We start from the raw sequence: 14,265 nt of genomic DNA on the forward strand, positions 1-14,265 counted from the left end.
GCTGAAACCAAAGTCTGAGATGGATAGCACTGCCCTCTGGGTTAGCAGTGGAAGAGAAGAGAGCAATCGGCCCTGTGCCCTTGCCTTCTGCCTCGTCCCTTGTGGCCTTGGTTTGCCTACTGACTTCCCGTTTCTACAGAAAAACAGAGAGGAACTAAAAAGCCTGCACAGCCCACCAGAAAGGACTGCAGACTTCACCAAAGCAGGAGCATGATCACAGGCGCTAACGGCAGTGGCTCTCAGGCTCTGGCACTGTCGCTGCCCCCGTCCTCAGCACTTTAGGAAAGTGGCCATCAGGTGAATGACTGGCTTGGGACAGAGCGCTGAGTGGGCCTCAAAACATGAGCACACAGACCCCAACATCTGTGAGGCAAGTAAACGAGGAACTACTGTGTAATCTACGTCATGGTCTTGAAAGAAGGGATATGTTTTAATGAGCCATCTGGGCCATCACTTTATGGATGGAATGAGTTCAAGCACTTCAAATAATGCCTCAGGCTGAATCAGGTGGATGAATGCTGGCGGCCATCCTTGGGCAAGTGGGATCATTAGTGATGCCTTTCTTCTAGGGCTTCTGCCCACAGTGAACTTCCCAATCAAGGATGAAATGGTTGGAGGTCAGATTGCTGGAGTGGAAGGCAATACAGATACTTGCTTGGTTTTGTTTTGTTTTGTTTTGTTTAAGATTTATTTATTTGAGAAAAAGTGCACACAAGCAGTGGGGGAGGGACAGAGGAAGAGGGAGAAGCAGGCTCTCTGCTGAGTAAGGAGCCAGATGCTGGGCTCCATCCCAGGACCCTGGGATCATGACCTGAGCCAAAGGCAGACGCTTAACCAACTGAGCCACCTAGGTGCCCCAAAATATAGATATTTGTATGAAATCTATATGATTTGATTTTCATGCCAAATGCTTTCAGAGCAGAGTTGATCATTTTACACTAGGGTAGTCAATGCCACAAGGGTAAGAACCATGTTTGAGTTTTTCCACCAATAAATCCCCTCAATCTAGTATTCTGCTTGTCAAAGGGCTTGTTGACTTGTAATTGTCCTGATCAGGCAATGAGACTTCATTAGGAACTGAGCCAGTGGTGTATTAAAGGAAGAAAAGAGGAAGATGCCAGAAAGAAAGAAAGACATGAGAGTGTGAGATGCATCATGTGAGAGGCAGCAGAAGGTGATCTGGACAGACACTGTTCAACAGGACTTCAGCGTCAGCCCTAAGGAATAGGATTCAAGTAGGGGCACATGAGAGAATGACAAGAGTGGCATTTTGACAGCAACATTTTAAGAAATCGGACGTTAACATACAAATGCATAGGAAAGAGAAATTGGCACATGAAAATACTTTTCATACTCCAGACCTCAAAATGGCAGTCTGCCATAATAAATACCACATATGTGGATGAGGGGAGTGTCCTCCAAGCTCTCATTGGCCCCCCGTATTTGCTCCCTTCCAGACCATTCTCCACTCTGTGCCAGAGCCATTCTCCCTACCCCATTCCCAAACAAAGCCTTTCAGTGGCTCCATAATGGTCTTTAACAAGTTACACAAGCGCCTCCCCATGCTCCCTCTCCAACCTCATGCTCAAGCATCCCCATACCTCTCACAATCCGTTCCAGGGACGTCTCTCAGTTCAGTTCCTTATATGCCACCCTGCCTCGGCTCTGTGCCTTAACCTGTGCCTGCCCCTCCTCCCTGTGGCTCTCTTCCTGTCCACAGCCTCACCAGCATCACCATCAAACAACCTAGTCCTCTCCTGGTCTCAGCCACCCAGGAAACCTTCCCTGACCTCCCCAACACTAGTTTGGGTGGCTTCCCTCCTGCTCCCACGGCACACTGTACGTCCCTTATCAGAGGGTCCACCTCCCACAGGAGTGAACTGGTTATGCCTATCCACACAGCACCATGGCTGGTACTTGGCCATATCAAATGGAAGAGCAGAGTCAGGATTAAGATGAGAACAGACTGGGATGCCTGGGTGGCTCCATTGGTTAAGTGTCTGCCTTCGGCTCAGGTCATGATCTCCAGGTACTGAGATTGAGTTCCACATCGGACCCCCTGCTCAGCGGGGAGCCTGCTTCTCCCTCTGCCCCTCACCCAGCCTATGTGCGTTCTCTCTCCCTCTCAAATAAATAAATAAAATCTTAAAAATATATCTATTTTTTTAAAAGATGAAAACAAACTTATAAGAAATTGGAATAAAGATACAACTACAAGAGAAAAAACAGGAAAGCTCTAGTGACTCACTGGCTGGAAGGGAAAGTTCTCTCACTCTACTCCCACCTTTGCCTGCTCTCTGGTCACAGTCTGAATGTTCGGCCAGACTATCATATTCTGATAGGTGGTTTGAAAAATGAAACTTTGGCAAGGTATGCTATGGGGGAAAAAAACAGTCTCCACAACACACCAACACAGATTGCCAACGTACCATCTTTTTATAACCGTCTTTGTGAAAAAGAAATTAAATCTTCTTCCATATCCCAGCACTGCCCCCCTTCCCTGATACCATATGCTTTCCGAAGAGAATATAGAAACGCCCGAAGTACTTGTTCAGCCCATGATCAAGGTCAAGAATGTTGTGCAAATAGAGCTCATTCCAAATCTTGGGTCAACGAAAGGGGTGGAGAGGTGGGGGGTGGAGTCTGATTTATTAATATCCCCACAATGGACAGAGCACTGTGGGAAAATTTTTAATGAGTAATCCTGTCCTAACAGGAAGATAAGTGTCATTCAAATAATACAGAGCTAAGTGAGTAGAATAAAAATTAAATTTCAACCAGTTTTGTTCTGGACGACAGACCAGCGCTAATTGGTAGAATTTATATGGAAATAGGTTTCAAACGGATACAGAAGGAAAGACAGCTTAGAATTTTAAATTCTGCAGAAGTGCCTGGGTGGCTGGATCCATGGAACATCCTACCCTTGATTTTGGCTCAGGTCGTGATGTCAGGGTCGCGAGATCAAGCCCCAAGGCCGGCTCCCGGCTCATGGGGAGTCTGGTGGAGACTGTCTCTTTCCCTCTCCCTCTGCCCTACCCTCTGCTCACGTGTGCATTCTCTCAAATGAATAAATACATCTAAAAAAACCCACTCCTGGAGGTTTTCAGACAAAATCTCAACAATCACACTAAAATTAGTAGAGACCTATGTCTCTACTACACTTGCTGCATTCCAGGCACTGGATTAAATGCTTTACCCAGATTATCTATCGCAATCTTCTCTATAACCTTAGATGATTTATTATTATCTCTACATTCTATAAAAGAAAATGAAGCTGGGGTGTCTGGGCGGCTCAGTCATTAAGTGTCTGCCTTCAGCTCAGGTCATGATCCCGGGGTTCTGGGATGGAGCCCAACATCAGGCTCCTTGCTCAGCTGGAAGCCTGCTTTCGCTCTCCCACTCCTCCTGTTCGTGTTCCTGCTTTTGCTATCTCTCTGCATCAAATAAAAAGATAAAATCTTTAAAAGAGAAAGAAAGGAAGGAAGGAAGGAAAGAAGGAAGGAAGGAAAGAAGGAATAGACTACCCAAACACATGAGCGGCTTCCATTTACTGGTCACGCCACTACCACCTCTGGTCTAGATTGTTCTATTTATCTTCTAACTAGTCTCTCTGCCTTCATCCTTGCCCCTCTAGTTATTTCTCTGTGCAGCAGCCAGGGTGACTGTGATGGTTAATTTTATGTGTCAACCTGACCAGGCCATGGGATACTCAGCTATTTGGGTACAACATTATTTCTAGGTAGATCTACGAGGGTGTTTCCAGATGAGGCTGGTATGTAAATGATAGACAGAGGAAAGCAGGCTGCCTCCCCACATGGGTGAGCCCCACCCAATCAGCTGAGGGACTGAACGGAACTACAAGGCAGCCTTGTAGTGGAAGGGAGGATTCATTCTCTCTGCCTGACCCCATGAGCTGTGACGCTGGTCTTCTTCTGCTTGCAGGCTAGAACTTACACCAGTGGTTCTCCTGAGGCTAGTCTCTAACTTGTAGGCAGGAGATCAGGAGACTTCACTTCCATAACTGCATGAATGAGTCCTTTTTAATAAATCTCTTAATATACACACATGGATCTGTATCTCATGCTGGAGCTATGTATATCTATCTCCAATGGATTTGTTTCTCTGAATAATCCTTATTAACACAGTGATCCCCGTAAAACATGGTTAAATCAGGTGCCAGGGTGGCTCAGTGAGTTAAGCCTCTGCCTTCGGCTCAGGTCATGATCTCAGGGTCCTGGGATCTAGCCCCGCATGGGGCTCCCTGCTCAGTGGGGAGCCTGCTTCTTCCTCTCCCTCTGTCCCTCCTCCTGCTTGCCATACCTGAACACCAAGCACAATCCCAGTTTTGGACAGACCTCCACACTGCTCCCCTCTGCCAAAAACCCTCTATTGCCAGTCCGTTTCCCCGGTCCTCCAGGTCTCTACCCAAGTAATCCATTATCAGCAAGGATTCCCTGCCCACCCAACCCTGCCCCTACAGCACTCGCCATCCCCTTCACCCTGCTCTGTTTTAACTCAGAGCCTCTATCATCATCTGACTTCCGTATTTGCTTGTCAGTATCTGTGCTCTGCACTACGGCGTGAAGCTATCTGAAAACCGGGCTTTGATCCCACCTATACACAGCACCCATCCCAACTATACAGGGCACAATCAGTATTTCTGTAGACGTGGACAAAGCCTGAGCAACCAGATCTGAGACGCAGTCTCACAGACACCAAACCAGACCGGCATCCAGAAGGAGCCGTGGCAGTCACTTGGCCGCAAAGTGTGGTCTCCTTTCACTGCTCTTTCCTCTTGCTCCATTTTACCACTTGCCTTGCATAAGTGAGCAGCGAGCGCTAAAGCGCAGATGAGATCATGGTCCTCAAAGCCAACTCCTCCCTGAGTCATCCCTACTCCGTTTCTCATGCCACGGCAGTTGCTCCCACTTCTCAGATACTATCTGTCCCCAGCAGCTCCCTCGGTGGTGGGAAAATATAGTACCGAAATTTGCATTTCAAATCAGGGACTTGCCTGGTAAATACGAAGTCATCACAGCTCCATCATCGGAACTCTTGAGTTTAAGCAGTGAGAATACTGAAGTCATTTAGGAACAGTGACAGATAAACCCTCTGAAACCCTGACAATGAAGAATTCACTTTACCCTTACGAGGAACCTCACCCACCAGTGTATTTTAGTACCAGAAACCAACAGAATGAGAGTGGGCTTTAAACTGGCCGCGTTGACTTCTGTCCATTCCACAGGACTGGAAGACAGGGGAATGCAGAGAACTGGGGAATTTGAAAGCTTCAGGAAAGGCTGGCAGGTCACCACCAGAGGAGGGGACAAAAAAATTCTGTGACCTTGCTGGCCTGGGATGCCTCATGCTTTTTTGCAGTTCCAGAGAGTTCCCAAAAAAAATACTTAAAATGATCCTAGACTATACACATCACACCAACCAGTTATTCTATTACTATATGCTTGTGGGGTGGGGGGAGCAGCTTCTAAATAAATGGTAGCTTGAGACACTTTCATCTGATCTCTTACATGCACCAGAAATGTGCTGATTTAGTCACAGTTATGATTTTTTAAGGTTTTTTAAATTTTTTATTATTTTTTAAAGATTTTATTTATTTATTTGACAGAGAGAACACAAGTAGGCAGAGAGGCAGGCAGAGAGTGAGGGGGAAGCAGGCTCCCTGCTGAGCACAGAGCCCAATGCAGGGCTGGATCCCAGGACCCTGAGATCATGACCTGAGCTGAAGGTAGAGGCTTAACCCACTGAGCCACCCAGGCGCCCCCATTTTTATTTTAATTCTGGTATCAGTCCGTACAGTGTTACATTAGTTTCAGGTGTACAATACAGTGACTCACACCTCCGTGTATGACTCAGTGCTCACTGTGATAAGCTCCCTCTTTAGTTTCCTTTATTTTACCCTTCCCCCACCCACCTCCCCTCTGGTCACCATCTGTTCTCTAGAGTTTAAGATTTGGTGTTTATTTGTTTGGTGGGGTTGTTTGTTTTAGGTTCGTCTCTTTTCTTCCTTGGTTCATGGGTTTTGTTTCTTAAATTCCACATATGAGTAAAATCCCAGGGTATCTGTCTTTCTCCAACTGACTTATTTCACTTAGCGTAATACTCTCTAGCTCCATCCATGTTGTTACAAATGGCCAGATTTCATTTTTTTATGGCTGAGTGGCATTCCATTGTACATATACGTCCATACGCCACATTTCCTTTACCCGTTCATCTACCAGTGGACACTGGGCTCCTTCCATAGTTTGGCTATTGTAAATAACACCTCAATAAACATAGGGTCCGTATCCTTTTAAATTAGTGTTTTCCTATTCTTTGGGTAAGTACTCTCTTCTATTCACTTTTAGAGCTGTATTGTTTTTCCTCTAAGTCCTACTTCTACCTCTTGAGCTGAAGCACCCAGCCATCAGCCAATCTTGGGACAAATCCAACAGAGAAACCTCCTTCTCTATCCTAACAGCGACCCCGCGGGTGTCTCAGAACAGGAGGAAGGCTGAAATCACCTATGTTACCATCTTTTTACAAAAGGCTAATGAGGAAGGCAGTCAAGTCTTTACAGGATTTCCTTTCTCTAAAACAGTTCCAGAAACACAGAACAGCTCAGCCTACTGAGGGAACTTCGGAAAGAAAGCTAGGGACTGCCCTGGGGGTCCCACTTGATGCCTCCCACAACACTCTGAGATCGCCATGATCCTCCCCTACCTCCCTCCGCCCTCCAGGTCAGGACACTAAGGTTCAGAGAATCTGGCCTAAAGTCACACTCATGGACGGTGGCGAAGCCTGACCAGAGCCGGGGTCTCCCTCCCTCCAAGTCTGCGTGGTTCACCACTGGAAAGGAAACATGGAAGTGGTAGTAGAAAGACAACATTCCTGCGGAAATCCTACTATAGATACCAGTTAGAATCCAGGAGAGAACCACCACGGGTTCTCAGCTTCATCTGAAAGTTATCAGCCCATGTGGGCGCACATGTGAGCACAAGTAACGCGCGCGCACACACACACACACACACACACACATGCACCAGCGCACGCATACATGGCAACTCTTTCCAAACTGTAAACCTCTCCCAGGCCGTATGTGGGCTTTTCTTAAAGGTCACTCGACAGGCCCCAAGGAAAAGAAGGGCTTGGTCTAAAAAGTTTTATATTTCCTCTCACTTTTTTAAACATTGGAAAATCCATTTGGCTCAGAGAAATGAATAGTAAAAGGAGTTCTAACTACTTGGAGCCAACAAAAAGTAATGGAAAAAAGGCAAGAATATGGCTGGACGTTATTTTCTTTTTGCTCAGCACATCCTGTCTGTAATCTGAAAGGTAAATAGACCATGCCCAACATACCGACTCTTTTCAGGTGAAATTATCTAGGTTAGAAAAACAAGCAACTGTGTTTCCATTATTCTTTAATTCGTGGCAGACAGAAATAGCTTCCAAAATAAATCAGGGAGGCAAAAATGGCTCACCAGGGAGCAAACCCACAAATTTTCCCTCCTTTTGATAACTGACTTTTGTGACTCTTTTTTCTTCCACTTGAATTATAATGGTGTGGTATTATCTGAAAGAGTATGGTGCAAATGCCAGAAAAGGAAATTTTGAATTTTCATGGGTTGGGTTATTTAAATCCACAGGAGAGAGGGAGCGAGAGAAGAGAAGAGAGAGAGTTTCTGCATATCATTAGTTAGTAGACTAACATCCCTGAGATATTTACCCTTCAAGGACAAGAACAAGTAACTTTGCAACACCTCTCTCCAGAACCCCAATATACCAACTTCTTTGGCTCCATAATGCACCTCATGATCTACGAGATCAGTCATGCTTGTGACAGCTATGCCCATTTCCGACCTCTATAGACTTCCTTGCTTTACAACACTTTCTTCCATATATTAAAGCCAAGCAAACAGTCTACAGAAACCACCCTCCGAAACAGAACTCACGAAGTTTCCTTTATCAAGAAACCAGCTATACTGGTAGGCTATCTGAAGCAACACGCATTACAGTCTGCTCTCTGGACGTCATTAAATCAAGAATTACCTACACGTCAATGATTTAAAGCAGCATTCGCCAGCGCACAAATTGTGGGCAAGTTAATGGGTGTTCCACTAAAAAAGTGGTATGGTCAAATGGAAACGCCTCCTCAGGAGAAGTGAAACAGGATCCCTTTTTTTTTTTTTAAGATTTTATTTATTTATTTGACAGGCAGAGATCACAAGTAGGCAGAGAGGCAGGTAGAGAGAGAGGAGGAAGCAGGCTCCCCGCTGAAGAGAGAGCCTGATGCGGGACTTAATCCCAGGACCCTGAGATCATGATCTGAGCTGAAGGCAGAGGCTTAACCCACTGAGCCACCCAGGTGCCCCGGTTTTCTTTTAACCGGAAGATTTCACAGAGCCTCTCGAGTGCCTTACGTCCCTTCCAAGAAGAGGAAGAGAGAACATACCAGTTTCCGAGCTAATCTGGGCTTGGGACACTCTATCCGAGGATCACCTCTGTTCCACAGAGCTGGAGGGCCACAGAGCACACGAGGGGTGGGGGCACCTACTTAAAGGCCAGATCTCGCTAAAGATAGGGTCCCCATCCAATGGTCCAGTCAGACCCTCCACATCTATCCACGCTGCTTTCCCAGGGCACACTGATCTTGGAAACAGAAAGAATTTAAGCTCACGGCAACCTGGTCAGGGATCATTCTTAGGGAAAACAGGACAAGGGTAAAAGGCATAAAAAGCTTTATTAAATCTATGAACGTATACTGGATCCAGCAAGAGGACCATTCTATTTGATCAGCCTCCTAATGAGGAGGGGAGGGACAACAGTCTCAGCAAAACTATTTTAAAGACACAACTTGCCCAAGATGTCCTTCCCAGCCAATAATTAGGAGATGTCATCCAGTCATATTTAAAGCTGGAAATTACTAGCAGATGCCTATTAAAAAATGTCACAAGGGGTCCCTGGGTGGCTCAGTCGGGTACTCAGCTGCCTTTGGCTCAGGGCATGGGATGGAGCCCCCAAGTTGGGCTCCCTGCCCTGCAGGGAGTCTGCTTCTCCATTCCCTCTGCCCATCCCCCCAGCTCATGCTGTCTGTGTATGTGTGTCTCTCTCTCAATATATAAAATCTTCAAAAAGCAAAGTCACAAATTTCTTTTCAGCCTTGAAAACACAAAACACACTTGGTATCTTTAATATCAATATTTAATATCTAGTATTTAAGTGCAAACTAAAATCTGGGGGATCAGACTCATCCTGTAATAGCTTTTTTAAAAGAAGAAATGAAAGGTCTAAATGATAAAAAGTTAGAGTAGTATTTCAGGTGAGCCTGATGTCAGTTGCAAATTTACAGACACTAATGTAATCCAGTTTGCAGGTTACTAGTTTGGTAGATCACAGGGAATGGGGTACAGGAAGCCAGGGAAGGTTAATGTTTATAGGTGCAGAAAGTTCCACACTTGGAGGGATATCAAAAACACCAAGCTATTTGACTTTCTGGTTTGGAGCACTCACTCCCCAGCAATGAGGAAGTAGGGTCACAGATGACAGAATAATCCAATTGTCCTAACTCCTACCGTCCAATTGCCAAAGGAGAACCGAGAAGCCGTTGTGTCGCTTTTAACCGGGAACTGAGAGCTCTTGCAACCGTAACTGTGATGCGATCAGATACCTCGTCCCCAGACGTGCAGACGCTCGTGCCCAAACTGGAACCCTGAACTGCTGAGTCTCGTCGCAAAAACTCAATTCCAGATCCTGCTTTTTCAACATCAGTCACCCTGAGACAAAAATTTCCATCCTGCCTTGACCCAAACGTTGCTTCTGACTCATTTGTTTCAAGGATTAGGCAAGGGTCCGAAACACAGGTGCGCCAGTCAGAGAACAACCCCTCGGAACACAGCCGTCGGCAGCAAAGCGAGTCCAAAGGAAACTGAAGCCACCCCTGGATGACAAGGTCACTTCCTTAAGCAACACAGGCTGAGGAGAAGAGGAAAAGCCAGCACAGATGTCCCTGAGGCCTCGTCCTGAAGCCTAACGGAAATGGAATCCCCCCAGCCAGCCGCACTCCAGCTCCCTGGGCCGGCCTTACTCCTTCCCGCAGGCCCATGACCCCATCCTGTAGAACTCACTCGTTTATTATGCTTACAGTTTATTGTGCAACTGCCTTGGACAGAATGTAAGCTCCTAAGAGCACGCATCTCTGCTGGGTTTTGTTTCTTAAACTGGTAAGTCCCGGTGCCTAGAACAGTTCCTGTCCTCGCTGTCATCTTTGGATGGAAGACCTAAGGGAAGGATTTTAATCTCTTTCTTCCTTTTTACCTAAGAATAATCCCAAGGCTTCTCCCCACCCGAATTCTCAATCCCCCCCCAAATTTTTAATTGATATACACGAGCTTGAGAACACGTCGCATTGATTAACTGAAGTGAAAAGAGAGAGCAAAATTTATTTCATCTTAACTTATTATGTGCTTTCTTTCCCAAAGATATGCTTAGTAAACATGCCTCTTGATAAATGATTCTACTTCCCTAACGATTCCTTTCTTCTTACTCCCCTTGATACAAGCGCTGGTCACTGTAACTGAGCAATTCAACATCCTTCTCAAGTCAGGGCACTACACCCCCATTTGTCTGGTGATTATTATACCTTGGTATAATAAACATTAACAGTCTGCCACTACAGGGCCCACCAAAGCAAAGATAAATGGTAAATATTGTAACTCGGGTATCAGGCCTCTGCCAGGCCAAGATGGCAGCACGTGTCCTGGACGAGTCTTACCCATCCTCAGTTTAAAAGTGCAGCTGAGGGGCGCGTGGGTGGCACAGTGGGTTAAGGCCTCTGCCTTCGGCTCGGGTCATGATCCCAGGGTCCTGGGATTGAGCCCCACATCGGGCTCTCTGCTTGGCGGGGAGCCTGCTTCCTCCTCTCTCTCTGCCTGCCTCTCTGTCTACTTGTGATCTCTATCTGTCAAATAAATAAATAAAATCTTAAAAAAAAAAAAAAAAAGTGCAGTTGAGGGGCACCTGGGTGGCTCAGTGGGTCAAAGCCTCTGCCTTTGGCTCGGGTCATGATCCCAGGGTCCTGGGATTGAGCCCCACATCGGGCTCTCTGCTTGGCGGGGAGCCTGCTTCCTCCTCTCTCTCTGCCTGCCTCTCTGTCTACTTGTGATCTCTATCTGTCAAATAAATAAATAAAATCTTAAAAAAAAAAAAAGTGCAGTTGAGGGGCACCTGGGTAGCTCAGTGGGTCAAAGCCTCTGCCTTTGGCTCGGGTCATGATCCCAGGGTCCTGGGATCGAGCCCCGCATCAGGCTCTCTGCTGGGTGGGGAGCCTGCTTCCCCCTCTCTTTCTACCTGCCTTTCTGCCTACTTGCAATCTCTGTGTGTCAAATAAATAAATAAATAAAATCCTTTTTAAAAAAAAAGTGCAGTTGATTCAAACACAAACAGGAGAGAGGCGAGTAACATAAGCAGAGGAGGGCGCCTGGGTGGCTCAGTTGGTTGAGCATTCGACTCTTGGTTTCGGCGCCGGTCATGATCTCACGGGTCATGGCATTGAGCCCTGTGTTGGGCTCTGTGCTGGGCATGGAGTCTGTTTGGAGTTCTCTCCCCCATCTCTCCCCCTACTCATGTGCTTGCTTGCGCACGCGCTCTCTCTCTCTTTAAAATAAATAAAAATAAATTTTTTAAAAATACGTATATAGGGAGATACGAATTGATGATTATGATTGATATATATATTAACAGAAGAAAGCTCATCTATTTCTGGACCTATCAACATAGACCCAGAGTAGCTATATCGTACCACTTTTTCATTTTCTCATGAAATTTCCCAGTTGGGGATCCAAACAAAAATGTGTTGAGCCCAGACTTGGTCCACAAGCATCAGTTTGCAAATTCTAATTAAAGCCTCAGCTCAGAAATCACTGCCCCCAGGATGTCCCTCTGTCCCCCACATGCATGAGACATTCCTCTGGTAGGTCGAGCTTCCCCGGATTCCACTAAACATAAACACTCCTTCAATGTGTCCCTCTTCCCTGCAGGAACCATCTCCTTCACTGCTACGTCCCCAACATCCCACAGCATCCCTGACACACAGGAGGAGCTCAAAAGATGTTTAATAAACGAAAATTTGAATAAGACCACCTAGGTTCATGCTTCTAGCAGCCACTTTGAATCCGTCGTTCTGTTTCCCGTCTTCACACCTTAACCAACCAACCTTCAGGGATCCAGGCAATCAGGTCACACACATTGATACTAAGTATCAGAGTAAAAGAAACAAGCCCGCCCCTGGAGATCTACAGGCTTCTCCTGTTCATGACAAATAAGCACCATCTGGCATATTGTGAAAATAGGGGGAGAAAAAAGAATCTTACTTTGTCATAACAAAGTAAAAGAATTAGATCTCATGGGCTTTGTAGGAGATGAGCAAGTCTACAAAAGAAAATTCAGGAATTTGCTACCTGCTTTCTCCATCGTTCAAAATAACTGGAGAATGCCTTTCAGATGGTAGTTAACTAAGACATGTTAGGAATATTTCTATTTTGTTCCTTGCCTCATCCTTTAAGAACAGATTCTGCTTCTTTAACCAATAATTACATTTCATACATATATTATCCTTTGCCTCCAAACCAGGAAATCTCAGACCTACCATTCAAGACAGTACTTGGAGAGAGACCCAAAGGTGGAAGAGAAGAACTCTCCCACATGGGGGCCTGTTGTCGCAAACCCCGACATCCCAGAAAGCCACAGAAGCCAACCCTGTCCTTTCACGGTTCTCCCCTTCCGTATTTTCCCACACTCACGACAAAAGCATCAGGGAAGACTTACCGCTGTGCAGAAGAGGCAGCGGCATTCCCGGAGTGTGGTCATCTTGTCCAAGGACTGTTCGCAGAGGCACAGCTTGCAAGTGACAAGGGGGGCCGGAGCCAGCTCTCCCGCCGGTGGATTTTCGGTGGTCATGGTGAGGTACTGCGTCCTCCCACCTGAGCCCATCAGCCTCTCCTCGCCGGTCTCTAGTCACCTCAATCCCTACAGGAAGGTCCAAGGCAGAAAATACTTTATTCATTCATACAGCGGTTGTTTAGGCAACACATCTGGGCTTCTCCACGGCAAAGCTTCCCCTCCCACACTGTCTAGGCACACGGCAAAGGCAATTCTGAGAACTGTGGGCTCCAGGACTTGCCACCTTAACAAGGTGTTCCTGGCGTCCTGACATTTACAAGGACCTCTCCATCCTGACTCCTCACATGTAAATTACAGGGATGAGAAGACCACAAGGAACACACACAATGTTTAGGAGTTGCATCGCTACAATCCAACAGATTAAGAAGAAAGACACTTGAAAATATAGGATGTCATTCAAAAAAGTTACACAAAGAATTACCGTATGATCCAACAATTCTACTTCTCGGTATACACCCAAGAGAACGGAAACTGGGATGCAAACAGATCCTTGCACACCAAGAATCCTAGCACCACTGCTCACAACAGTCAAAGGTGGAAACTATGGAAATGCCCATCAAGAGATGAGCGGATACACAAAGGGTGATAGAAACATTCAATGGAATGTTATTCAGCCTTAAAAGTGAATGAGACTCTGACACATGCTACAATACGGATGGACCTTGAAGACATCGCGCTAAGTGAAATGAGCCAGACCCGAAAGGGCAAACATTGTGTGAAGCCATCAATGTGAGACACCCAGCAAGTCGAATTCAGAGAGACAGAAAGCAGAAAGGTGGGACGGTGGGGGGGATGGAGAGTTACCATTTTACCATTTCATGGGTACAGTTTCTGTCTGGAATGATGACAAAGTTCTACAAACGGATAGTGTGAAGGTTGCACAAGACTATGAGTGTGCTTCATGCCACCAAATGACACACTTAAAATGACTGAAATGGTAAATTTTATGTCTATTTTATACCAGTACATACCCCCCCACAGGGCATCAGTATTGTGTTCTTTCACATATCATTTCACTTCAACTTTTGCAACCATGAGGATTATTTTATAGGTGAACTGAGGTCCTGAGAAGTTAAATAATCTGCCACAGTTCTCAGAGCTTGGATATAGCAGGGCAAATTTCAAACCTCCACCTTCTGAGACTGAGCCCAGTGCCTGGTCCATTACCCCAGAGCTGCCTCGCAAGTGGATATTACATGGAGGGGTGGAATGGGGAGAGAGAGAAGGAAGAAGGGGTAAGGAAAGAAGGGGGAAAAAAAAGACAGAGAGAGAGAAAGAGACAAAAAGTCCATGACTACAAGTACCATTAGG

General features: G+C 46.1%; 1 protein-coding gene across 5 annotated transcripts in view; it reads right to left on the bottom strand.

Annotated features, from left to right (window-relative positions):
• The window catches only part of RNF144B (ring finger protein 144B), a 164,450-nt gene that overhangs the window by 56,831 nt on the left and 93,354 nt on the right, over positions 1-14,265 (bottom strand). For 4 of the 5 annotated variants that reach the window (XM_047732948.1, XM_047732947.1, XM_047732946.1 and 1 more), the window contains exon 2: positions 12,820-13,020. In XM_047732948.1, the coding sequence (XP_047588904.1) occupies positions 12,820-12,984 (165 nt within the window). In that variant the 5' untranslated portion in view covers positions 12,985-13,020. Of the gene's footprint in view, positions 1-4,816; positions 4,945-12,819; positions 13,021-14,265 lie in introns of those variants that run through there. The other variant, XM_047732950.1, reaches the window with a different exon arrangement.

This window comes from Lutra lutra, chromosome 6, assembly GCF_902655055.1.
Source record: "Lutra lutra chromosome 6, mLutLut1.2, whole genome shotgun sequence".
NCBI classification, from domain to species: domain Eukaryota; kingdom Metazoa; phylum Chordata; class Mammalia; order Carnivora; family Mustelidae; genus Lutra; species Lutra lutra.